Raw genomic sequence first — 27,094 nt, 5'->3', positions numbered from 1 at the left:
TACAGTAATAGTAACATGCAATTGCCTTGAATTTCCTTTATATGACGCTGTTGTCTTTTTCGTGTGCCTTGCCTTGACTTTTTTCAGAGTTCTTTGGCCAGGCATTTTTAAACCACTTGTTGCAACGACCCTCTTTTGAACTGTGATATTTATTTCCACAGGAAGTCTTTCTTCTCCGGACATGCTTCTTTCTCCATGTTCTCCATGCTCTACCTGGCGGTAAGTAACCCACCTGTGGGGGTAAAGTTTGGATGATGTCATAGTTATCTTACATAGACAAGATAGAGAAAAAAAAACAATTGTTCATTGATTGTAGCCAACATGTGGGAAGAGGGTGTGGGCGCTGCAATGAAAGAATGAAAGAGAGGAACAAAAACATCCTCATCTAAGGGATGGATGGATACACTCCACCTGTTTTCTTCATTGCAGCTGCTGGTGCACTTCCTACCCCCGTTTTACGCCCCTCCCCATACATCTGTTAATGAGGGTCCATTTGGGTGCAGCACCCTGGAGGAATTTTGTACTTCCAGAGGCCTAAATTACATACTCGCACGATCAACCCTTTGCATGTTTCTCGTGTTAGAGTTGAGTTAAGAGTTGAGAAAAAAAAACTCAGCTGTTCTCCCTTGAGAGAAGAAGTTGAAAAAAAACACAAAAACAAAAAAGGCTGTTGTAGTTTTTATGCAAATTTATGTGGTCGAAAATGTTCATGAGCGGAGCTGTTTTCCTCCATGGTTCTTGTTTGTTGCCGTGATGGATTCACTTTGGGGCGGAAAACCAACCACCCGCAAACCAGAAAGGCAAGGAATGGTAACATGTTGATTTGTCCACCATATAACCACTTCAACACACCCCCAAACACCAGTCGCCCACCCAGGAAACAATATACTGTATTTCATGGGAATAAACAACGCCTGATGTGGTTTGAGTATAAACTTGAACATCCTCCAGAGACGTTCCGTTGGCAGTTGTCTTAAGCTCTCCTCTCACTTGTTTTATTCAATGTGCACACTATATGTGTCTGTTTTAGCAGGTTTTACCTCCCCAAAAAACTTGGGTAACAGAGCCAAACATTTGTTGGACAAATAGAAACAACATGCGTGGGATATTTATGGTCCTGACCACAGTTATGACGTTTTATCGGAGCCTGGTGTGAATGCGGGGAGGGGGAAGAAGGGCATAAAACACATTCTGTGTGTTTTCATTTAACGCACTCTTTGAAACAAAGCAACCAGAAAGGCAGCGAGGAGAAGATTGGACTGGAGTGGGCTGGATGGATTTTCGAAATGACTAGACTTAACGTCGCTTTTGTCTGTCTCTGCTGTGGGAATATGGGAGTCTTCTGTCGTTCTGCTCAGATCAGACTGTTTGGGTGAGACAAAAACGTTTGGGGAGTCTTTTAAACTGACATTCCAAAGGCCTGCCTCCCAACCCACTAAAGTCAACGTAACAGAACACAGATGTGGTTTGGGATTTCGTTGTCGTAACTCATTTTACTTAAAAAAATATATATATGTATCAAGATATGGGTCATTCTAGAATTGAAAGAAAAAAAAAAACAAAAAAAAAGTAAAACAAAAAGTTTTATCTACTGCTAACTATTCATCAATAATAGGTAATACACTATCAAAGGCTTGATCTCATCTTACACATTTATAGTACAATTATTATTTCATAATTTATGACATTGGCATAATCACATATATAGGTTATAGGTAAAAAGATTGCCGATCAGTAGTAAAAAATTTTCCCAGGACTAGAAGCTAGCTGTTACCACTGACCAAGAAGCCAAACTTACTGTACATAAGTAAATATATTAGGGCTGTCAAACGATTAAAATTTTTAATCGAGTTAATTACAGCTTAAAAATTAATTAATCGTAATTAATCGCAATTCAAACCATCTATAAAATATGCCATATTTTTCTGTAAATTATTGTTGGAATGAAAAGATAAGACACAAGACGGATACGGTATATACATTCAACATACGGCACATAAGTACTGTATTTGTTTATTAGTAGTTCTTAAAAGATAAATGTTAGTACAAGTTATAGAAATTTTATATTAAAACCCCTATTAATGTTTTCGTTTTATTAAGATTTGTAAAATTTTCAATCAAAAAATAAACTAGTAGCTCGCCATTGTTGATGTCATTACACCATGCTCACTCCCCAAACCCATAAAATCATTTGGACCCAAGCGCCAGCAGAGGGCGCCAAACAACAAAAACAAGTAAGAAGCGGACATTACACTGCTGTCATTTTCATCTAAACGGGGCATGTGCATTAATTGCGTCAAACATTTTAACGTGATTAATTAAAAAAATTAATTACCGCTCGTTAACGCGATAATTTTGACAGCCCTAAAATATATATATTCTGTATGTTTGGTCAAATGTTTAACAGGACATGATGGACATGAAATGATTAGGACATTTAAACTAGTTTATAAAAATATGAAAAATAGAAGCAAGAACATGAATTTGCTGCTGCATGAAAACTTTGATGATGTCACTTCTAGGCCTTTTTACAAGGTACTCCAGACTTATTTGAAATTTAAAAATAAAAAAGGAGCATTCTTTTTTCAGTTTTTTTAGATTTGGTCTCAGAACAAGTAAATTGACTCAGAAACTGGAAGGTTAAGATGTAAAATGTCCTCCCATTCTTGAATGTCAAATATCTGTTTTGAAGTATTAACATGCAAAGTAGACTAAAGTATCTATCGCATTTGTAGCATTTTCATTTACAGTACTTGTTATGGCTCCAGTCATGCCTTAGTATCCAGCCTTAGCCTTCTCTCATCGCCCCTCAAGAAAGTGCACTTTAAGTCGAGAGGTTTAGGATGTCAGCCGAGGGCTGGCTCGTCCTCGCCCCGACTACCTGAGAACCGCCGCACAGGAAGTCTGCAGTCTAAACAATCCCTGCCACGACCGGGAGGGATGGGAGGGATCTCCTTCCTCTCTTTCCGAAATGCAGAAAAAGTAACAATGATAGAGTGTCCGAAAGGAAACGCACAGGAGCTTTTGGGGTCCACGCCTAGCGGGGCTCTCGCTCAACTGCGGCTGTCTGCAGATATTGTTAGCATGACTGATTATAAGATGCACACACGTCAGACTTTTTGGGCTGGGCAGACCTTGGCGGAGGCTTTGCCCACTTCTGTGAGAAACAGGAAGCGAAGGGTAAACGAGAGGATGTCTGAGGCACCTCATCTGACCTCACCACTTAACGCGTGGGAATACAGTGGTTGGAACCCCCCCCACCCGATCGTGAACCAGAACCTTCTCAAGAGCTGCATCCGTTTACATTAATTCAGGATAGAAATTGTTGAAAACTGTGTACGTCAGTCTGCGGTTCTGTCTATCCCCCCCTCCCCCCAAACCTGTGCGCTGATGTTTTTACAGCTGGCGTGTAGAGCCATGAAATCGGCCAGTCCAGGTCACGGGCAGTTGAGGGTGTGTGAAGCTCTACACTTCTCCTGGGCCACGTCCACTTTGATATGGTCTAGACTTTTTGCGCCCGCAGGAAGTTGGCCCGGGTGTGCAGGTGCAGGGTGAGAAAGGCAATGCGAGAATACAAAACAAGCGTTTTCATGACCACAGACGAGTTTGCATTTGTGAACGCGGCTACACGTAAACAGACAAAAGTGAGTTAAAGCACTTGTTTTGCCAATGATGACAGTCTGTTAGAAATTTGCTCATGAGAAAACCCTACGTCTAGTCTATGAAGTGTTCTTGAAGTATAAAAGTAGTACCGTATTTTCCAGACTATAAGTCACACTTCTTTTGTAGTTTGGCTGTGCATGCCACTTATACTCAGGTGCAATTTATACCGCTTACTGTGACAGGAAGGGTGCTTTAGGCGTGGCCTCTACCTTCAGAGTTGGCAGAGTCATTCAGAAGCGGTACTGAAGTTGAAGGGGCAGTTTACATGGCGACACCAAGACGCAATGATTATGTTGCGGAATGGCCTCGCCTTTATATGGTGTCGGAGAAAATGGAAGGCAAAGACGCAAACCTTTGATTCAGAGCTCCAAGGATTTGATTGTGGAGGGTTGCTCCGCAACCATATCATGGAAAGCTCTCGCGCCAATGACGTCAGCACTGCTACTAAACATTAAAAACAGCAAACATGGTGGAACGTCGGCTTTAATTTACTGTTTCGATAATATTTTTAATTTAAATATGTTTAGTATTTCCATTTTTGTGCCTTTTGGAGCAAAACAAATAATGCCATGCTTGGAGTGGGCGGGTATGTTGCCTCCCGGGCTAAGGAGGTTGTTGGTGTCAAAGTGCACTGCCCCCTAGAACGTGACATGAATACTACCGTAATTTCCCAAATATAACGTGCACTTCTTTTCCCCAAAATCAACTTGTAAAATCATGGTGCGCATTACAAACGGGTACATGGATGGAGACAGAAATATGTATGTATGTATGTATGTATATATATGTATATATATATACATACATATTTCTGTCTCCATCCATGTACCCGTTGGTAATGCACACCATGATTTTACAAGTATATAAGTATATATATATATATATATATATATATATATATATATATATATATATATATATATATATATAATATAAAAAACTTTTTTTTTTTTTTTAAATTGACATGGCCATGTTGTGTTGAAGAAACGTATGCGGCGATCCGTTGCCGACCATTACGGTACGTGACGTCACCATTTTGTTTCGGTAATACTTCTCTCTGATCGGCCGAATGACTTCGTCTGTGTAAAATTCTGCTTTCTTCACTCTTCATAAAGCACAGAATTTAGTTTCTTGAACTCATTTGAGTCAGCGTTTATTGCAGCTCGGCAACTCGGACCATAACAAACGTAACAACACAGACTTCCTGTGTCCGTCAACTATATCTGTCCCTCGGGAAACTCAAACCCAAATAACAATAGTTCCTATTGTTACTGTCATGTCGACAGCGATGAGCTCTCTCGGATTTCCGACTTACGTTCTCACTTTCATTTTACCGTATCAATCCATGGAGGAAAAATTTATTCATCATGATGAAACAAGCAAGTTATACAGCAGCCTTTAAAAGAAAAGTCACCTCTGTTTTGTTTTCTCCTGGATTCTGGTAAATTCAAGAAGTTTTCAGATCATATTATTACCATACATATTGTCAGTTTACGGTAATGTTTTGAACTACCAATGTGCTATGCTTGTGTTGTGTTTCACCAGTCAGTAAAATGACATTTCTGTATCTGTACACGAGCTCTGTTTTCTTATATTGTTCTATTTATTGGTGCTAAAATTAGGGTGCGCGTTATACACGGGTACAATAATTTTCCCTTGATTTTACAAGTAAATTTGGGGTGCGCGTTATCCACGGGTGCGCCTTATATTCGGGAAATTACGATATATCGTTTTCAAACGGAATTGCGACCTTGTTCGAATGGAGACGGAACCATATAAATGCAAATATGAAATTTGTCGTATTCTCGGAGCATCACCATGTAAACTGCCCCGAAGACTGGAATGGATTTAGTAGTAATTTGGAGTAAGATTGTGTTGTTTAGGCTGTAGTTATCTGAATAAGTGTCAATAAAGTATGTTACGTTAACAATTTCTCCTGTTGTTCTTCATTTCATTGTTATTACTTGAAAATATGTTTGCTGTATGTTTGTTTTTGGTGTGTGCTATTTATACTCAGATGTGATTTAGAGTACTGTAATTAAAAAAATATATGGTAGCTATATTTCAAACTAAGTTGATCTAATTAATCCTTATGTCTATAAATCAGGGACGTCAAAACATGTTTTTGTCACCAGCCACATGGTAGTTGTGGTTTACCTTTGAAAGCCATTATGACTGCAAACCCATATCTACAGCTGATCTCCTTTTAATATTACATGAACACAAGAAAAAGAATTATATCAGTTTCTGAAAAAAAGAAGCCATTGGATTGGTAAAAACAAATGTTTCAATATTATTATAAATAACGACTATCTGCAACTTCGGTATAACAGCAACAAGTATGAAGTTGTTTTGCGGGCCACCCAAAATGATTTGGTAGACCAGATCTGGCCCCTGGGCCATGGGTTTGACACCAATTCTATAAATAATGCTGTACTTTTATGTCACACAACACGCTTTATCTCTACAGTTCTATCTCCAGTCCCGCTTCACGTGGCGTGGTGCCCGTCTCCTGCGCCCGCTACTCCAGTTCACTCTGCTGATGATGGCGTTCTACACCGGCCTGTCGCGTGTCTCCGACCACAAGCACCACCCTACTGACGTGCTGGCAGGCTTTGTGCAAGGAGCCCTGGTGGCCTACTGCATAGTGAGTGCCTACAAATTATATCTTGTGTGCTTGTGTTCTCCTGATAATCGTTCAAGAACTGCAGGATGTTTGGGCTCTGATATTCTTGAAAAATAAGCCTTCGCTTTTCTGGTTTTCTGCTACATATTCATAAATAATAGGTAATAAATTACCAAGGCGTGATTACATGATCTCCACGATCAATGGTAAAAGTTTTATTAGATGATTGATTTGATATTTGTAATATGTGGCATAATCACACTAACAGGACTGCAGGTAACAGGGTTGCAAATCCATACTAATGTTAGCTTTTTCTCAAGAGGAGAAGCTAGCTGTTTAGCTAGCAGTTTACTGCTGACCTATATACAGCATATATATATATATATATATATATATATATATATATATATATATATATATATATATATATATATATACATATATATATATTTGGGGTGTCAAACGATTAAAATTTTTAATCGAGTTAATTACACCTCAAAAATTAATTAATCGCAATTAATCGCAATTCAAACCATCTATAAAATATGCCATGTTTTTCTGTAAATTATTGTTGGAATGGAAAGATAAGACCGAGATAGATATATACATTCAACATACGGTACATAAGTACTGTATTTCTTTATTATAACAATAAATCAACAAGATGGCATTACCATTGTTAATATTCTGTTAAAGCGATCCATGGATAGAAAGACTTGTGGGTCTTAGAAGATAAATAAAAGTAATAAATAAAATATATAAATATATAAATAAATAAAATATATAAATATTTATAAAAATTTATAGAAAATAAATAAAAGATAATAACTAGTACAAGTTACAGAAATTCTATATTAAAACCCCTCTTCATGTTTTCGTTTAATAAAATTTGTAACATTTTCAATCAAAAAATAAACTAGTAGCCCGCCATTGTTTATGTCAATAATTACACCATGCTCACTCATGGTACTAACCCATAAAATCAGTTGGACCCAAGCGCCAGCAGAGGGAGCCAAACACCAAAAAACAAGTAACAAGCGGACATTACACTGTTGTGCCATTTTAGTCTGTTTGAGCGGGACATGTGCGTTAATTGCGTCAAATATTTTAATGTGATTAATTAAAAAAATTAATTACCGCCCATTAATGCGATGATTTTGACAGCCCTAATTTTTACAAAACATTTTAAGTCAGGTGTGTGCCCAATCACTGATAAGTGGTTTGAAGTGGCCCTGCCCGCTATAAAACATATACCTGGTAAGAAATGTCTTGATGAGAAGCATTTCTGATGTGCATCATGGCTTGGTCAAAAGAGCTGTCTGAAGACCTTCGATCAAGGATTGTTGATTTGTATAAAACTGGGAAAGGATGCATAACCATCTCTAAAAGTCTGGATGTTCAATAATGGACAGTCAGAGAAGTTGTATACAAATGGAGAGAGTATGGTACCGTTGCTTCTCTCCTAACGAGTGGCCGTCCACTAAAGATGACGCCAAGAGTTCAGCTCAGAATACTCAGAGATGTAAAAAAGAATCTAGAGTGTCTGCTTACAGAAATCACGTGCACTGTCCAATATCTGTGTGCACACATCAACTATATGTAAAACTATGACCAAGAATAGTGTTCATGGGAGGAAATCCCTGCTGTCGAAGTTTTGGCAAAATATTTTGTGGACTGATGAAACCAAAGTTGAATTGTTTGGGAGTAACACACAATTTAATGTGTGGAGAAAAAATGGAACAGCTCACCAACATCGATACCTCATCCCCACCGTGAAGCATGGTGAAGGGAGCATCATGATTTGGGGGCTTTTTTGCTGCCTCAAGGCCTGGACAACTCGCAATGGAAGAATGAATTAATGAATTCTAAGGTTTATCGGGATGTTTTGCAGAAAAACCTCAGGCCGTCTGTCAGACAGTTGAGGGTAAAAAGAGGATGGATGCTGCAACAAGAAAATGGTCCAAAACACGGAAGTAAATCAACTTCAGAATGGTTACAGAAGAACAAAATGCACGTTTGGAGTGTCCAGACTTGAACCCATTGAGATGCTGTGGCATGACCTAAAGACAGCAATTCATGCCATACCCCCAGGAATCTAACTGAACTACAGCAGTTTTGTGGAGAAGAATGGGCCAAGATTAGTCCTGCACGATGTGCCAGACTGATTTGCAGCTGCATGAATGTTTGGATGGTTTTAGTTAAAGCAAACGTTGCTTTTTCATCTGTGTGATTTTAGCAAAGATCTGATCACATTTGATAGTGATTTTATGCAGAAATATGAGAAATTCCAAAAGGTTCAGATACCTTTACATACCACTGTATGTCGTGGATAGCGTGGTGCTATACTTTCGTATTGGAGTGCTGGCGAGGTCTTGAGGAAACTACGTTATCAGGTAGCAGCCGGCAGCAAGGCGTGGCTCTCGTTGCTAAGATGTTGCTACGGCAGTAACTAAAAAACTATGCGGTCAATTAAAAAAAAAAATTGTTAATGTGACTTTGAGAAAGCGAATGAGGCATTCAGTACGATTTAACCGTGCAAAACACTCATGAAATGAGGTCTTCACCTGCCGTTAAACCCATCATTTGAAAAGACGTAAAGGCTCATGAAATCATCCATCAAGACGATAATGCATCTCGCCGTCAAGCAAAAATTAAAAACACACAACAGAGTCAGCACTTGAGTGGGGTGCTCGGGTTGCGGCTGCACCCTTGGGCACAATGGGGGCCCGAGTGGGTGAGGGTAGGGCCTAAAAAGCATCTGTGATAATGCACGGCGTGTGGTGTGTAAATGCACTGATGGCACAGTTTTGGTAGGGGGCCTTGATCCTGCAAATAATCTCGATCTTAATCTAATTAAAAATATGTGCCAGGCTTTGGAGGGGGGAAAAAGTCCATTACAAGGCTTCTATATGCAAAACTAATCTGATCTGGAAACAGCAATCATAGAAAACTGGAAGTTGTTTTTTGTTTTTTTAAAATAAGTTTTATATAGGGCTTATTCAAAAATGGCATCTCGTCATGCAACTGTCACAGTGGTTTTCGCTTCCCTATTTAAATTCTATTATCTGATCGGCCACCTTTTCATTAACATTCTCTACTTGGTAATTGACAAAGAACTTCTCCATTTTATACTTCTACGAAAGACTTGAGGAACATGTTACATTCTAATCTGATACTTCTACGAAAGACTTGAGGAACTTGTTACATTCTAATCACTAGTTTCTTCCTTTTTTGTCATATTGTCTTACTCCAATCATGAGGTATTTTTTAATTTGACCTTGGATTTAGTCTGCAAAAATGGAGTAACAAACTTTAAATATATTTTTTAACCACTCCAGGTTGTGTTCACTGGCAAAACCTAGCAGGTACTACATCTTATTGCTCATACATTTGTAATATTATTAACTCTTAATCTTTGTTTTTGGGATAGTGGCTTTGCTGCTTTCAGCCAGCCTTGTAGGTCATAATTAGGATGCAGCATTGTTTACTTATTCACTGCAAACTATATAAAATAATATATATTTATAAAAAATAAACTAGTTGCCCGCCATTGTTGATGTCAATAATTACTTACACAATGCTCATGGGTGCTGAAGCCTATAAAATCAGTCGCACCCAAGCGCCAGCAGAGGGCGGCAAATCTCCTTAAAACACAACAAGTGAGCGTTTCACTGTACTGTCATTTAAATCTCTCTGAGTGGGGCATCTGCGTTAATTGCGTCAAATATTTTAACGTGATTAATTTTTAAAATTAATTAATGCCCGTTAACGCGATAATTTTGACAGCCCTAATATATATATATATATATATATATATATATATATATATATATATATATATATATATATATATATATATATATATATATATATACTGGACTGTCTCAGAAAATTAGAATACACAATATTCTAATTTTTTGAGACAGTCCTGTGTATATATACAGGACTGTCTCAGGAAATTAGAATATTGTTCTAATTTCCTGAGACAGTCCTGTATATATACACAGGACTGTCTCAAAAAATTAGAATATTGTGTATTCTAATTTTCTGAGACAGTCCAGTATATATATATATATATACATACATATACATACATATACATCTCTCTCTCTATATAAATATATATATATATATATATATATATCAGGGTACCTGCGGGTTATTAAAAGTATTAAAAAAGCATTGTATTTAGTTTTCCATTATTAAAGGTATTAAAAGTATTCAATTGGCTGTTGTAAGTCTGAATCTTTTCACCGTGGTCTTAAATTTTCAAGAACATCTCAGTGCAACCTAAATTATATCCGTGAAGTTTTTTTTTTTAAATCCATAACGAAGATGACGCATAGAATTTTTACGATGCACTGCACTACAAATCGAAATGCAACTCATGCGTGCCAAACCACCACAACCTGCAAAACGGTGAGTCCATCCACCTCTGCATCGGGGATGCGTCCGTTTGTCGGTGGAACGAAAACCCTGCAGGCAGAAGTATCGTGGATTCTGAACACCAAAACAGACCACCATTCATATACTTCAAATGAGTCCATTGGTGATCTGTTTCGGATATTACGTCATTTTTGGTCGGCATCGGCTGTCACAATGTTGGTCATATTGCGTTTTGTTCAAGAGGGAGCGTTCCCGATGTCTTAACTGTCTTTTGTAATGAATTTTCAGTTGGCAGAAAAAAAATGCACATTTTCTTAATGTTTAAATAGTCTACATATTTTTATTACCATTATAAATGCATGTACACAATGAAATAACGCTGGAAAAGTTTGTTAAACATAATGTTGCTTAAATCGTGTTTTTGTTCCGAAGGGAGCATTCCCGACTTCGTAACTGAAGCCAATTTAAGCTCATCAAGACTTTAAGATAGAGGTAAAATCGGGCCTAAAAAGTCCAGCCCGACCCAAACTGGTCCGCGGGTATTAAAGCCCGACCCGCTTTTTGTGTGATAACATTTGTGATGATGATATGTGTGACAGCAGGGTTTAATCAGCCATCCGTCATTAGCATTCATAAATGCTCATGGCAGTGTCATGTCATAATTATGACAGTCTTACTGCAGTCTTATGATGCCGCTGTCACATAAAGTGTTACCTATTAACCCAAATAAATAAACAAATAAGCCGCACTAGACTATTAGCTGCAGGATTCACAAATAATAATTCACATTTGAAATATTTTGTTTATTAAAACAAATTTTCTCACTGTTAAAAGAGACAGCAATGAAACGAATAATTAAAAAAATAAACAATTATTTCGTTGTTTTATTTGACATTCAATTTGGACAATGGGGGTACATCCCGATTTATTTGGTATTGTAAATATTTTTAAGCTTTTTTTTTTTCAGCTTTTTTCCTGTGGTCTCAGGACAAATAAATAGATTCTTCAACAGCATGTTTTAGTTATTCTGTATGAATTATATGAATTGAGTACATAAAACATCCTCCACATAGGGAATGACCCATTTATAAATATTGTGGCATTCAAAGAATAAAAGGCATATTTTCCCAAACCTGAGACACTTAACCTTAGATTTTCGTTATGGCTGAGTAAAAAAAACAAAATAACAAAAAACTCTGATAAACATAATTGCTTGTGGCGCTATGCTTTCACATCAAACAACACGCAGTATCAGGATTAAAGCCAAGTCCACCTCTTCTTTCCTCTTCTGCTCCACTTGGCCACAAATGGAAAGGAGCAAACAGTGAAGTGAGGAGAATGCGATTCCCTGTAATGAAAAACACATTGCGTGAAGCTTGTTTGCTGGTGCGCGGTTGTGTTTGTCTCAATGTAAATCTACTCTCGGCGAAAGGGTGAATTACGCCCCCAGATGATTTTCATCATCATCATAGTCATCATGTAGGAGAGCTTGAAGGAGCCAGAATTGTGGAAGGGAAAAAGAGAGACGATAAGCCTTTGAAACAGGAATGAACCTGTTAATTACTTCAGTTTGGGGGATTTTTTTTTAGGCAATTCCATCAGCACAGTGGGCCTCTTGGCTTAACTTGGCTGCCGGTGGGGAAAAGTATCAGCACACACTTACAGTTAAATCATACCTTCATGCATCACGGAACGGATTAGATTAATAAAAAATACCCAAGAGAGGAGCTATGGCACCGAGACTGATGTTGGCACGGCCAGAGGTGGGTAGAGTAGCCAAAAGTTTTATTCAAGTAAGAGTAGCGTTACTTCAAAATAATCTTACTCAAGTAAAAGTAAAAGTAGTCATACAGAAAATGTACTCAAGTAGAAATAAAAAAGTATTTCGTGAAAGGAATACTCAAGTATTGAGTAACATTGTGAGTTATGTTTTTTAAAACAATTGTATTTTTTTTCTCTCAGCACAAATTTATGTATATGAACTGTCGTTATAAAGATACTGTAGAATAACCCATTACATAACTATATTAAGCAAAAAAAAAAACAAACAAAAAAATCATCGACCTCCGGCGAGAGAAAAAAAAAAGAAATGAAGCATTATTCGCCCAAAGAGCCTGAGTGCCCTCAAGTGGAGAAAATAGTTCCTAGTATGAATAGTGAATAGCTCCTTCCTAGTTACTATTATGAAATTCAAAGCATCTCCAGTTTTCCGCGGTCAATCGGGGCCAAAGATAAACTGGGAGAGAAGTTTAAATCCGTGCTTTCGAGTCATGTTGAGGGCAGAGCTCTATGTGAAATAATTCATTTTTTGCTTTAAAGACGTCACATGATCTAAGACGCCACGTGATCTAACAGGCTTGCGTGAGCATAGAACGTGAAGCTTGCGTCTGATTGGTTTAATGAAGTCGTGATTATTGTTGCGGCGTCTCATTGGTGAAATTAGTAGACCTACTATTGGCAATAATACCGAATTGGCCCAAATATAAGACGGCCCTGATTATAAGATGACACCCTCTTTTTCAAGACTCAAGTTTGAAAAAATACTTTTTGAACACCAAATTATTTTTTATACAGAAAATAATTACAGTACATCCAAAACAAATGATTATAACAATATATTTGAGAGAGAAAGCATGTAATTTTGCCTCATTCAAATCTTAATATCCGAACATTTAAATATGTAAACTTAAGTGCAATCACGTTCGTAAATGAATGGCTTCTGGTTTTTGAAATGTAAATAAACCAATCTATTGTGATAAAACAACAAAATTGCAATAACAGCATTACCATCAAAGTGAAGTCTATGACAGAACATCGCTTCAATGATATCTGGCGCCATCTAGCGTCGTGAATGGGGAGAGTAGCTGAGATCTGTCATGACAGAACATCACTTCAATGATATCTGGCGCCATCTAGTGTCGTGAATGGGTATAATGTCTAGACCGCAAATATATGACGACCCCCTCTTTTTCAGTCTTATTTCAATGCAAAAAACACCGTCTCATATTCGGGCCAATACGGTAAATCTTATATGTAGAATAAAGAAGAAAAATGTAATGACTCTTGTGTAGAGTAATAGGCCTTTCCCACTGGCCAAAAAAACCATGTCAACCCACTAACAATCGGCTTTTGGTGGCAGTGGGAAAGGTGCAGCGACCCGCCTCAACCCGTGTCAATCAACCCGCCAAGCGACCCACGTTAAAATCACCTCGGCTCTGGTCGTCATGCAGTGTGAAAGCAAAACCCCGGGTCAACAGTCAACACCCTAATCTACGTGGTGACGTAGGCTCTTACGTGATGAGTCATAACTCCTTTCAATTTCAAACCAAAATTCATGTCGCCTACGTTGCCTCAGCACAAGCACAGAGTTGATCCTTTGCTGCATTTCGACCATTTTGAGGGCAGTAAAAAGCATGAAAACAGAGAACACAAACGGAAAGGAGGCTTCCATGTTGCTCTGCATTGTTTACTTCCTTGAACTCAATGAATTCGGTCCCACTTGTCGACGCGCATCATAGCGTGGTGACGTCACGTAACCTTACGCACAGCTGAGGAGGGCTGGGGTGAAAAAAAAAAAAAAGCACAGCTTTTTTTCGACAATGGGAAAGGTGCCAAATGCCAATTGCTAGTGGGTTGCATCGGCTTGGAAAAAACGCACGTTGACCCACTAGTTTCAGTGGGAAAGGGGCATAAGAGTAGCGTTTTTTTCTTCACAAATCTTCTCAAATAAAAAGTATGGCTCAGTAAAACTACTCTTAGAAGTATTTTTTTGTCAAAAAGTTACTCAAGTAAATGTAAAGGAGTACACATAATGTGTTAGTACCCACCTCTGGGCATGGCGCATGCACACTGCCGCGCAGCAACAGAAGACTTCAATGCATTTGCTTCAGTCAGTTAAGTATCTTTTTCAGGTATCTCTACATGAGTATTTGTTTTTGTGATGACTTCTTACTTTTACTTCCTAAATTTATAAATGGAAGTCTGTGCGTTCTTCTTACCAAGCTTTTTACAAGGGCTAAACCATTTTAACATCGAGATCAAAGATCAAAAAATAAATTATAAATTGAGCTCGAAATTTGATCGACCATATGCAAATTCGAATCCAAACAGAGTTTGGCAGATTTAGACCATTCCCTCAAAATAAATTGATGGTCTTAAAGCGGTTTAATACTATCCAGGTGAGGTACGATAAAACTAAACATGAACAGGAAAAAAAATCAATACATTTCATTGTTCGAGTGCATAAATGATTTACACCTAAACTCTCCCCTCAGAAACTTTCAGTTCGAGATTTCTATCCTAAAGTTGTGCTTGAGTTAGTGTCAAGTTAGCTAAAAAATAATAACCCAAAGTTGCCAGTTTTTGAGACGTTTTTACCATAGGTGTCACTTTATTTTATAGAATCAAAATATGTACAGTAAATGGCGGAAAACACTCAGGTGACTTGAAGTTCCGCTCTGACACCCCCAATTTAGCCAACTTTCAGAACTGTCCAATATGCATGTGTGATACATCATTGGAAAGCTTAAAGTCTCAATTTTCTGAGGGAAGAAAAATTTTGAACAAGAGGGCATTTTTTTTTTAAAACAAATTTTTTTAAACAGCAAAACCCTATCTGGAGGTGAGAGCACGCGAGAGCAGAATTACAGACGCCAGGACTTAAAGGAGATATTATCGGATACTTACCTTGTTTCAATCCAAAAACGTCATGTAGCATGTATCACTGAGTGTCAAGACACAGTTGTGAATGGCCACAGCTGGATTTTTGGGGAGGTTTTATGGGTGAAACATGGTAATATAACAAGGGATGCAGAAATCGCAGACATCAAGGAGTGGTCGAGATTTTCTTTTTCATATAGTTACCCTTTTAAACATTTTTTTTTTCCTTTTTTTCAATTTTTCTTTGTTTGCATCGATTATTAATCATCTAACATATCGGAGCAAATGCGACAGTAACAAAAAAAATAAAATTAAGCGGTACTTATGAGGTAGATATCCGTGACTTTTTTACAGACGCCATTTTTTCATTGTGACATAATTTCTTTAAAAATTTAAAATATTGGAGTGAATAAATTTTTAAAGTCGTTTTTTTTTTTTAAACAAAATATGAGATATCAATTAATGATTATAAGCTAAAAACGACAGACATTTTGAATAATAAATATAATTAATTACCTTCATTTTATGGCTGGGTTGAAACCAAAGCAGTTGCGCGACATCTGTAAACGGGGGTTTTCAGGGTAAAACGGACAAATTAAAAATAGTTTGGCGGCTTAATGCGCCATGAATCTGCTATGGCAGCATATAGACATTGTTCTATCAAAAACAACAGTTATTTTGGCTTACAATACAGCAGTTTCTTTTAAAGAGGAGTGCAAGAGCAGAAAGTGTTTTTTCAGTCTTGTCTGTGTTTTCCGCCATATACATATAGAACTCTGTACATAGTACTGAAGTACATTTTGGAGTTTGCACTATTTATACTTAAAGGCGCAGGTTAACACAGTGCCCCAATAAAAATATGTGTGTTGTGGAAAAGAACTGTACTTCTACTTACAGTAAGTAGACTCTGAGTACTTTCACCACCTTTGCTGATTGGTCCCAATGGCATGCATGCACATCTGTGAATAGTCACGGCACTGCAGGGAAGTGACAGATGATGAGCGACCACGGCGACCGTATGAGGAATAAATCTTCCTTACTACAGAAATGTTTCATATCATAGATGCCGCCACGGCGACCGTGTGAGGAATAAATCTTACTTACTACAGAAATGTTTCACATCATAGATGCCGGCGCGGCTCCCTCATTATTTATTATGACTTTAGAGTGAACGAAAACACGAGTCGGCTCGTTAAAATAATGTCAGAGCGAAGCGGGGGGAAAAAGGTCACTGAGTGCACGCGTGATTTTCGTGGTTGATGACATCTTAAGAAGATGTCATCCCACTGTAAATATACTATAATTGATTAGTCTACATATGGTGTGGTTTAATGTGTGCAGACATAAATGTGATCACAATGTGAAAACAGATGGTGGCTATTATATAATGAATGTATGTTTTAAAGCGAAACAACCTCAACCCCAATTGTGCTACTTTTTCTATTTGGTAAATTTCTAAATTTGTCTTAGGAGCCTCTGACTTTTAATTTTTTTTGTAAATACATAACAATAGTTAGATAGTTTAAAGTTAAGCAAAAAACATTATAATTGTTAACTCTTTCAATGCATTTAACGACAATGGGCATTCAATCAGGGGCATGCAACCTGAGGCTCTTTGTGGTTATTTTCACACTTCTACTGTAATGTTTGTCAAAAGATACACGTACAGTCAATTTGAACTGGAAGAGTCATACTGGAATGCACGTCCCTCACGGTCAATGGCAGCCATTGAGTTAATATGTTCACGCCGCAACTTGTAATTAAATTTTACGCGTCCATCCAATCAATTTGTCTTTCCATAAACCCATTCCATATTTTTACCCACCCTTAGAAGCCAATGAAACTAAAAACAGGAAGCAGCTCACGCATCTTACCTGGCACTTCCTTATCAGACAGCATGACCCACTTTTCAACATGCGGCTCAAGCAAGGTCGCGAGAGGCACATCCAGCAGGAAGCAGCTGTCGGGGGGAAAACTGCATCGTTTGTTTTTCAAAGTTCATTGTCGCTGCGGTTGAGACGTCAGGTCAGCGATTCTGAGGGGTGAAAAAAGGAAAGTCGAGGTGGAGGAACTAAAGACAACACACAACACAATCAGTACCCGTAATTACTGTCATTGATGGCAATAGATGTCCAATCCATTTTTACTGGGAGTTCTAGCAGCAAGTTAATCAAGTATATAAGAAACCAGGCTCATGATAATCTTGCTGATTATTAGGCCTATTCTGACTTTGATCACAAAATGCTCCAATGCTGTGTTGTTTTTGTCAGCGATGACGAAAACAAAGATATTTCCTTAACGAACCCTTTTTTCATGACGATGACGAGACGATAACGAGCTAAAAATGTGTTTCAGGAGACAGTCTTCGTCTGATGAGACGAGAACAAGACGAAAATGCGCAATAGTTTCCGTCACAAATTCACAATGTTTATTTTTAGTTAGCCTGCATTGTAGCAGTGTTGCTTTAGCCTATAAAGGTCTGTGCTGAGTGATCATCCCACACTAATTGTAACCTGTGCAGCTAGCCTCGCACTCGCGTTAGCATTAGGCTAATGCTAACGGCGAGCATTTTCTTAAACTCTCGGACAACATTTTTTACATACACTTCATGTCGTCCAGGTGGGTATAATTAATTGAAAATAATGTGCTGTTTTCCTGCTAAATGTGTGTATTATCACCAAGTTGGCCTTGTCCTTGTAGACACTACAATATATGCTCGTCCATCAATGTTCATTCAAAATAGTTAGAAACCTTTATTTATTTATTAAAGTATTTTTTATTTTACAGACGAAAACATTTTTAGTATACTTTGACTAAAACTAGAAAAAATTAGTCTTGAGTTTTTGTTAACAAAAACTAAACAAAGAGAAACACATTTTGAGATGACTAAAATATGACTTAATAAGTATTATCGTCTAAATGACTAAAACGATAATTAAAAGGGCTGTCAAAAACAACACTGCTTTAATGACAATTTGACTGCCACACAACCGCCAGCAGATGGCAGTAATGGACCATTGTACATAGGGTTGCACCGATACCATATTTTGGCTCCTGGCACCCAGCTGTGTGGTATTGGCCAATACCGATAATATGCAGATAGAATATTTGGGGGGATTTTTTATTCACATTGGATAATATTTCAATACCTCTGACCATGAAGCATGATTTTTGTTTTGTGTCCATCAATGTTGTTTTTGGCAGCCATATTAATTTTCGTCCCAGTCTTAGTCTTTCGGATGTAAATACTTATTAGTCTGAGTCATATTTTAGTCATTTCAAAATGTGTTCGTCCTCGTGTAGTTTTAGTCAAAGACAAATTTCGTGTAGTTTTAAGTTTTAGTCTATGAATGAATAAAAGGTTTCCAACTATTTTGAATGAACATGACAGACGAGCACATAACTGTAGATGATGATAATACACACTCAGCAGGAAAACAGCACATTATTTGCAATCAATTAAACTAACCGGGACGCCACGAACTCTATGTAAAATACCGCATTGGCCCGAATATAAGACGGCCCTGATTATAAGACGACCCCCTCTTTTTCAAGACTCAAGTTTGAAAAAAGACTTTTTTGAACACCAAATTGATTTTTATACAGAAAATAATTACAGTACATCTGAAACAAATTATTATAACAATATATTTGAGAGAAAAAGCATGTTATTTTCCCTCATTCAAATCTTAATATGTGAACATTTAAATATGTAAACTAAAGTGCAATCACATTCGTAAATGAATGGCTTCTGGTTTTTGAAATGTAAATAAACCAATCAATTATATTATATTATATTATATATTATATTATACATAGTGTATATATTATAAAACAACAAAATTGCAATAACTGCATTAACCATAAGGGGTCGCTTTGGCCTGGGGAGTCAAGTTCTGCAGTCGCTTCAATGATATCTGCCGCCATCTAGCGTTGTGAGTGGGTATCATGTCTAGACCCCGAATATAAGACGACCCCCCCCTCCCCCTTTTAAGTCTTATTTCAATGCAAAACACACAATCTTATATTCGGCCCAAAACGGTATTTTCCAAGAGTTCAAGAAGACACTATGCAAACGCGATTGCTATTCTAACGCTATAAGTTAGTTTAGTGTGTGATGATCACTGAGCACATACCTTTAAAGGCTAAAGCAACATGGATTAGCTTGCCAAGATAGGAAAGCAAAACTTACCAAGCAGCACCTGACACATATGTTTCACATAAGGAGCCTGGAATGGGCACAGTGTTACTCACCGGTCAGTGAGTAAGTGTGTGGGGGGCAGCACTTCACATGAGTGACACGACCAAACACTGCTAAATGCGTGCTAACCACACATAAAATAACAAAATATCACATATTGTAATTTTATGACTGAAACCAAGCAAAATTTTAACTCATTCTCGTGTCGTCAGACCACAACTGGCATCCATCTCGTTATGTTTTAGTCTCCCAAGACACGTTTTCAGCGCGTCATCGTGACGTCATTAAAATGAAAAAAATGTTTGTTGACAAATTATTTTTGTTGTCGTCATCGTTGACGAAAACAACATGGGTGTCCATTAGATATATGGATCAATATTAGTTCAACTTGGCATGACATTCCCTTTAGCGCACTTCCATCTAGTGGATGCGTAATGCAAACTCAACCACAATTATTGCTAGTATTGCTTATAATGCCATGCGCCCTGTAGATATATTTTTTAAAAATTAAATGGGCCATTCAATCAAAATGCACCTTATACTCCAATGCGCGTTATAGTGCGGAAAATACGGTACTCAGCGTATGTTTTTCTGGAAATTGCATCATTAAGAAGACATCAATTTGTAATCCGGCAACCACCCATGCAAAAAGAGAAAGAATAGATGATTAAAGTATATTATCGCGAGTAGCAGTCGCCATTGCGAACAAAGCTAATGACTAACAGTTGCTGCACATTCACTTCCTGCGTGCCGCGGCGTCCTTTATGTGTCAGCCTTGACATTTCAATTGTGATTGGGGCCAGTGCACATGGACACACACATTTGTACAGTTGGCTATACGAGGAGGCGCGTGTCCGTGCACAGGAAGTGGTGATAAGTTCATTACCGTGACAGGTTTAGGGGGTGAAAGTTCGTAGGCTTCGCCAACACAGCTGCCTCCGATGGGAAAAGTGTCTCGACGGCTTCCCATGACGTCTCGTGGAGGAGGCCCGGGGGTATGAGCCCACCATTACTCTCCTTATTACAGTAATAAACACTCAGCCTTGTCACGAGAAGCTGAAAATCTATGTAATTTCCTTTATTAGTAGTTTAAACTGTAAATATGCCACTAAAAATGATCCCAAAACAAACTTTTCATGCAATATTACACGCTTAAGATCGTCAACACACACAAAGACAGCCTTTATCTTCATAAAGGCAGCTGTGTGCTTTGTGTGGGTGATGTCATGCACAAGACGAAGGTCAAGCATGAAGGTCAAGAAACGGTCGGTGAATGTCACGCGGTAATTGAAGGGAGTTTTATTATCAGAGCAATGACAAAGAAGTATAATTTTGTGGGTTTTCTAGATATTACATTCAACACTTCCTGTTCACCTCATTTCCTTTATGATGTCATCCTGATGGTAGGAAGAGATTTTGCCGGCACCATTCTTTCCTCTTTCGTCATGTGGCCAGTGTGGTCGATGGTGTCGCGTAATTGGGGATTAGCCAGAATATACATTTCATGTTTGGGTGAGCCGCGCGCAAGTCACTTCCGTCTGGCGGATTAGTCACCTGCTGGTGCTCGAAATTAAAGTTTTGCAAAATGTGAGGTCATGCAGCTTTTACCTTGATGCGTTCCAGAAGTAGAAAACTTATTAGGGGACTTATTTTGAAATTGAGTAGAATTATGTAATAAGAAAAGAATTTAAATACTTCATGCTATTTTAAATTGTTATCATAACTTTAGTCTTTATATAGCTTGTATACAAAATTGTGTGACTGTCTTGGAGCAAATATAAGAAGTATGAATAATATCAATCTTTATACTTAAAAAAAAAAAAAGTGCCCCTAAAGGATGAAAGTTAAAAGGCCATTAAATTTGTTTTGATGGCATTCTATTGTTTTCCTCCATCTAAGAACTATTACATCTCAAATATCAAGTCAAAGGGATTTATCACAAACAATTGATTAAGAATACTAAATTACCATAACATTCGGACTACAAAGCGCACCCGACTATAAGTTGCACCTACCAAATTTTACCCAAAAAAGTTTTTGCTAATATACAAGCGACTTTGGATTATAAAATGCTAGTTTTCAGATTGTGTAATGGGATATTTACACTAAAAAAGACTGCAGGGTCCAAAGTGGGGAAAAAAGTAGTTCCTTATAGTCCAAAAATTACAGCAATTATATTATTAATAATTAACTAAAAAGTAATATGGTGATCCCTCATATTTCGCGGTTAAAAGGGACCAGAACCCACTGCGATAAGTGAAAAACTAACATTACATTTTTTTTTTTTTTTTTATGTATTTATTCAGATATCGCTTTGGAAAGAGATATCTATATAAGACATGTTTTTTCACCTTTTTCTCCCAAGTATGATTAAAAAACCTTTATATATAATTTTTTAAATATGTGGTTTTTAAGCACTTCAAATGTATTAGTTATGATAAGTTTTAAACATGTTACTGTCCCACCGAATTATTTTTAAACAAGAATAAAGCAGAAAAATGCTTGGCTTTATTAAATGCCTCATTGAGTCCACTCAAATCCGCTCAAGCTGCTCACTGACACACAATGAGTTGCCACAGCAACTGTATAAGAAGTTAAACGATGATTGACACATACGGCGCTTTGAAGCTCGCTTCTCTGGCAACATCAAACATCAACATGTGTCAGTCATTTTTAACTTTATTTAGCAACTCCAGTGCACACACTGCCTGACCAACAAAGAGCAGGGAGAGAGAGAGGAGGAAGTGAGAGTGAGACTACGCGATTGGCTCGGGACAGCTCATTTATTTTTGTTTTTTTTCGTTGAAAAAAAAAATCTGGGATGGACTGAGGGTGCAAAGTTTTAAGTGAGGGTTCACTGTAATTATGAAATCATAACATAAATAAGTAATAAAGAATATTGTTATAAATTAAAAAACATTTAAAATAAGAACTAATGATAAATAATGACACTGTCAATGAGTTATCTTCTTTTATCTCCTCTTAAGCTCATTGTGATGATGTCCCACTTCCAGGTGTACTACGTGTCCGACCTGTTCAAGCCCAGACCGAAGCAGGCCACGCCACCACCATCGCCCATCAAGAAGGAGCTGCTCCCTTCGTCCGACATCATCGAGAGAAACAACCACCATAACATGGTGTGAGCAAGACCCCGCTCCTCCTGCGACCAATCACGTCGCCTCTCACCTCCCGTCGGACAGTAGAATGTAGCTTATCTCGGCGGCCGCGGGGAGTTTCAACCCCAAATTGGAAAATGACAGGCGGAGCTTGAAAGAGGTAATAAAACAACAAAATCATGAAAATGAAGAGACAAAAACAAACTTCCCACGAAAGGGAGAGAAGGAATTCTAGCGATGTTTACTCTCTGAAGCCTCCGTGGCCTTGGAGCAGCAGCAACAACTTCCTTAGCGACAGGAAGGATGAAAAAATGTAATTTAAAGCACTGTTTTTCTTTTTCTGTTGTTGTTTTTTTTTTTTTTTTTTGTTCGTTGTCCATGATCACCACTCGCTGCCTGGCGCGTCAAGGCGGAAACCCGACGACGCTGTTTTTGAATGTCACGCCGGCCTCACTCGACGGGCGTCCGACTAAGCGCGCTCAGTGCGGCCTAAAACCCGGGATGTTGCATTTACTTTAGATTTAGGTCAAATCTGGGTGGGGGGTTGGAGTTATGTGGGTGGGTGGCCCCCCGGCACTAACACTACCACCAAATGGGAGGAAAACATTGGACTCCCACATATTGGCAGACTCCTTGTTTTGCAACCAGTTCTTTTAAATGTATTGAAAAAGTTGGTGTCCACTATATTGGCCTTGGGTGAGGTATCAGAATGAACCTAAAATGCACTATAACCATTACAAGTGAACCTAATTTGATTTTTTTTTCCAAAGTTGAGCTTCTATGGTTTCAGTACTTTTTACACAATTTTCAGTTTTCAACGAGTCCACTGGAATGCCTTTCCCTTATATATACCAGTCTCTCTCTTGCTAGTTATCGTTTTTGTTTCATGATGCCAAAATGTGAGTCATCCCACCAGAACAAGATACTACTTGGTTTATAAAAAGCTTTGCAAGAACTGTGAAGATAGTTGAAATCCGATGAGAGTTGTAGAGGTGATTGGATTTATTTTCCCTTAAAATTCTCAGATCACAAAACAGAGAAAATGGCCGGACAATTCAAGAATTCAAGATCACGTTTAAGATTCAACACTCAAGGTCCCGTTAATTATGGCCCTTTAAATTTGCAAAAATTAAAAATTATAAATGTGATAAAATTACCAGAAAATTGGCAAGTTTGTTTTTTAGTCAGATGAGTAGTCTGTTTTAAAAGGGCACACTTGAAAACAATTTTAAAGGAAATATTGAAGTGAATGTTTCTAATTTTTTGTTTTGTTTTTTGTTTTAGTTTTAGATGTTCAAAAATCAACTCTATAATATTGAATACATATTGCCACTAGAGGGCCTCATATTATTTTGAAACTTTGAGAATTAATGAAACTTGGGGGAGGGGGGTTAAGTAAACCAGTGTAAGTACACAATCAGCTCAGGTTGCACAAACTGTTCTGGAGCCTGCGCTTGACAGTGACGTTTCGTTATTATGGCTATATGATTGGCCGAAGAGTAGGTCTCCCACAGCCTTGCTCTCCTCTAAAATGCCTGTTCAAAAGTACGCCATATGTTTTTGAGAGTCATAGTAATGCGTTCGTTCAAAAGTGCCTGTTTAAAAATGCGCACGTAAAGCGATTGAATATATCACTCACAAAGGTGATTATTAACAAATGAATGTGAACGTTATATTAAAGAGCAAACGTGTAGGCACACATCTTTCTCATGTTACAGGACATTAAATATGAGGGCCCATTTCTGTCCATTTTTAAACTAGTTTTGCAAAAATCAGTCAGTTTTACTCGCTGGCTTTTAAATTTCACAGTATCAACGTGTTGCAAATACAGCTCTAAAATGTGTTACTTTGAGATATCTGGGTTAAAAAAATGTTTGAAAAAAAAACCCAAATGTTTTTTGTTTTTTTTTACACATTGAACAGGATTTTTGTTTGTCAAAACATATTAGCAAATTGGAAGTAATGTTAAGTTAAAATAACAAAAAAATAACTGAAATATTCTAAATGAAATAAAGTAAACGCTGTCCTTTAATTGAGCCTAAACACACAGCCACAGTTCAACATTATTACCATCAGAACAAAAATAATTATTTTCTAGAAAAAGCACGTGTTTATAACTCCTATCATGTTTACATTATACACACAGTCTTTCTCAATACACAGTTTCCAGAGAGAAAAAAAACACCACGTTTTACCACCGCTAGACACACTAAACACACTGGAGTTAACTCTCGTAGCTGGTCGGAAACGTTCATGACAGTGTTTAATAACCTTTAATTTAGTATAAATGCCAAATCAAATTGGAGGTATTGCCTCCTCAGCAGCCACCCTCCGCAAACATGTTTTTCATGTTGGTTGGCCCTCCTCCTGTAAGCCGCGGCTGTCTATAGCTTTTCTGTAGCAGAAGTATTCCCATACCAGCGATTTCGTTTTTTCGATGGGGGAAAAAGTTCAGGAGTTTCACCTCCTCTAGCCATCGTGTAGCACAGCTTACTTACTGACACTGAGCAACAACCGGTGGGGGAGGGCTGAGCCCTGCAGCTGCAAGCGATGGATTTCTCCCTGCATTTTTCAAAAATAGCTAATACCTTAGGAACGGTATGATGAAAAATGTTTGAAACCGTGGCATTTTCATACCACCCTGCGTCAGACTCAACCCTTTTAATGTATTATGGGTTTTTTTGTCGTTCATTTGTTTTTTTTTTTGTTTGTTTTGCATGCTTTTTACATCAGGCCTGATGTCGTATGTTCCTTTCTTTGAATGGTGAAAAATGTATTCAGATAAATCATCCATTATTGACACAATAGAAAAAACAACCCAAACAGTCTGTGCAACACGAGTGTTGTTGTGTCGTCTTTAGCCCCGAACATTTTGAATAACCTGAGCTGATTGTGTACCTACACCGGACTTCATTTTAAATAAATATCTAACTACTTTGCTCCAATCATTGCTCGAACTCAGGGTTTCACACTGGCAGCGGAGCAGGCAGACAACTGAGCTAAAACCATTCTGCAAAGCAGTCTAGTTCACAGTGTGCTCATCTGAAGCATCGTGAGTAAGGCTAAATTCACATAACATTGCAAGTTCAGTTTCCTCAGAAATTAAAGTACGGCCCACAAACCTGATCAAGTTAACTGTACTCATTTAATCAAGTTCAGATATTAACTTGAGAACTTAGGAATTTGAGTTATTTCTACTTAAAATACGACGTTTTATTTTTTGTGTACGCATACAACAGTTGAATTAACCTCTAATGATTATAGTGTATTTTAGGTTAAACCTAAACCAAGCCAAGTATCCCAAACATTTCGTAAGTAGTGCATGTGAGAGGCGTGGCTGTGCCTTGCGCCCTCCTTCAGTGCCGGGGCTATTCTGATTGGTTTCCGAAACAGGAAGAACTGACAAGGGGTGAGGTCAGGGTGATTGACAGCCAATCTGGCACATCATGTGGGGTTTTTTAGGGTTCTTTTCTGCGGGCAGGGAGGGGCCCTCACACACCCCAGTCACTCATTAGCAATACATGTGTGTGTATGTGTGCGCATTGTGCGCTGTGAATGAACCCTTTGTGTCACTGTCCTAAGTGTGTGTGTGTGTGTTTGTTTTTGTCGTGGTTCTACAAAAAACTGTGGATCTCATATGTTTCGCTGTCCCCTTTTCAAGCCTCGCACACACACGCGGTTGCACATCATCACGTTAAAGTCCGTCCGATGGCCTCTCAAACGCTGTTTTCCTTTTTTATATATAAAATATATATATAAATAATGTAAAGATCACTAAAAAAGTAACTGTGTACATGTTTAAGATATATCCACTATGATTACAGACCTGTGTTCTTTGCAAAATGCTGCTTGAAAAGCAACAGCGGACAGACTTTTTTTGTATCTAGACAAGTATTGTATATTGCCATAGTAACGTTTTGTAATATGCACCCAGTAAATACACCTGCAGTTTCTATTCAATTCCATATTAGTATTTTTGTATTGTCTTGTGTTGTCTTTTGTACAAAAGAAATAGTGGTATGTTGTTGTTTTTCTGCAAAATGTAACTAGCTCTACTACATGTGCTTTTAAATAAAAAAGCTCGTTACGAACATACTTTGGGGTTTGTCCTAATTAATCTATTATTATACCTGGCTGCTACTGACGGCGGAAGACGTTCAATCCATTTTGACAGGGGGAGACTGGCACCGAATGATCGCTGCTAGCCCTCCCATGCCGTCAACGGCACTGAAATTTTAGCATTCACAGCCTTCTTAGTTTAAACGTTGTCAATGGTGGGCAATGAGTTAAATATTTTGTAAAAAATAAAAATTAAATCAACATTGGAACGGTATTCTTATAAAGACCTGGTGTCCACATATGTGGACGAATATGATGTAAATAATCTGCAAAGCTACGAAACAGCTGCGCATGTAGCAATTCCAACCTATCGTTAGAACTAGG

General features: G+C 37.9%; 1 protein-coding gene and 1 long non-coding RNA gene across 3 annotated transcripts in view; one reads left to right on the top strand and one right to left on the bottom strand.

Annotated features, from left to right (window-relative positions):
* Positions 1 to 26,746, top strand: part of plpp3 (phospholipid phosphatase 3) — a 53,058-nt gene extending 26,312 nt beyond the window's left edge. For both annotated transcript variants that reach the window (XM_057840610.1, XM_057840609.1), the window contains exons 5-7: positions 162 to 219; positions 6,134 to 6,310; positions 22,550 to 26,746. In XM_057840610.1, coding sequence (XP_057696593.1) covers positions 162 to 219; positions 6,134 to 6,310; positions 22,550 to 22,678 — 364 coding nt within the window. In that variant the 3' untranslated portion in view covers positions 22,679 to 26,746. The remainder of the gene's footprint in view (positions 1 to 161; positions 220 to 6,133; positions 6,311 to 22,549) is intronic.
* LOC130918690 (uncharacterized) lies at positions 11,576 to 20,807 on the bottom strand. Its single transcript, XR_009063812.1, has 4 exons — positions 20,422 to 20,807; positions 17,209 to 17,369; positions 16,230 to 16,311; positions 11,576 to 12,023 (listed from the first exon to the last, which is right to left on the bottom strand). It is a non-coding gene; the product is annotated as an uncharacterized LOC130918690 (long non-coding RNA).
* Positions 26,747 to 27,094: the final 348 nt, after the last annotated feature.

This window comes from Corythoichthys intestinalis, chromosome 7, assembly GCF_030265065.1.
Source record: "Corythoichthys intestinalis isolate RoL2023-P3 chromosome 7, ASM3026506v1, whole genome shotgun sequence".
NCBI lineage: Eukaryota > Metazoa > Chordata > Actinopteri > Syngnathiformes > Syngnathidae > Corythoichthys > Corythoichthys intestinalis.
The sequence above is the reverse complement of the archived record's forward strand: the minus strand, read 5'-3'. Positions and strand labels throughout refer to the sequence as shown.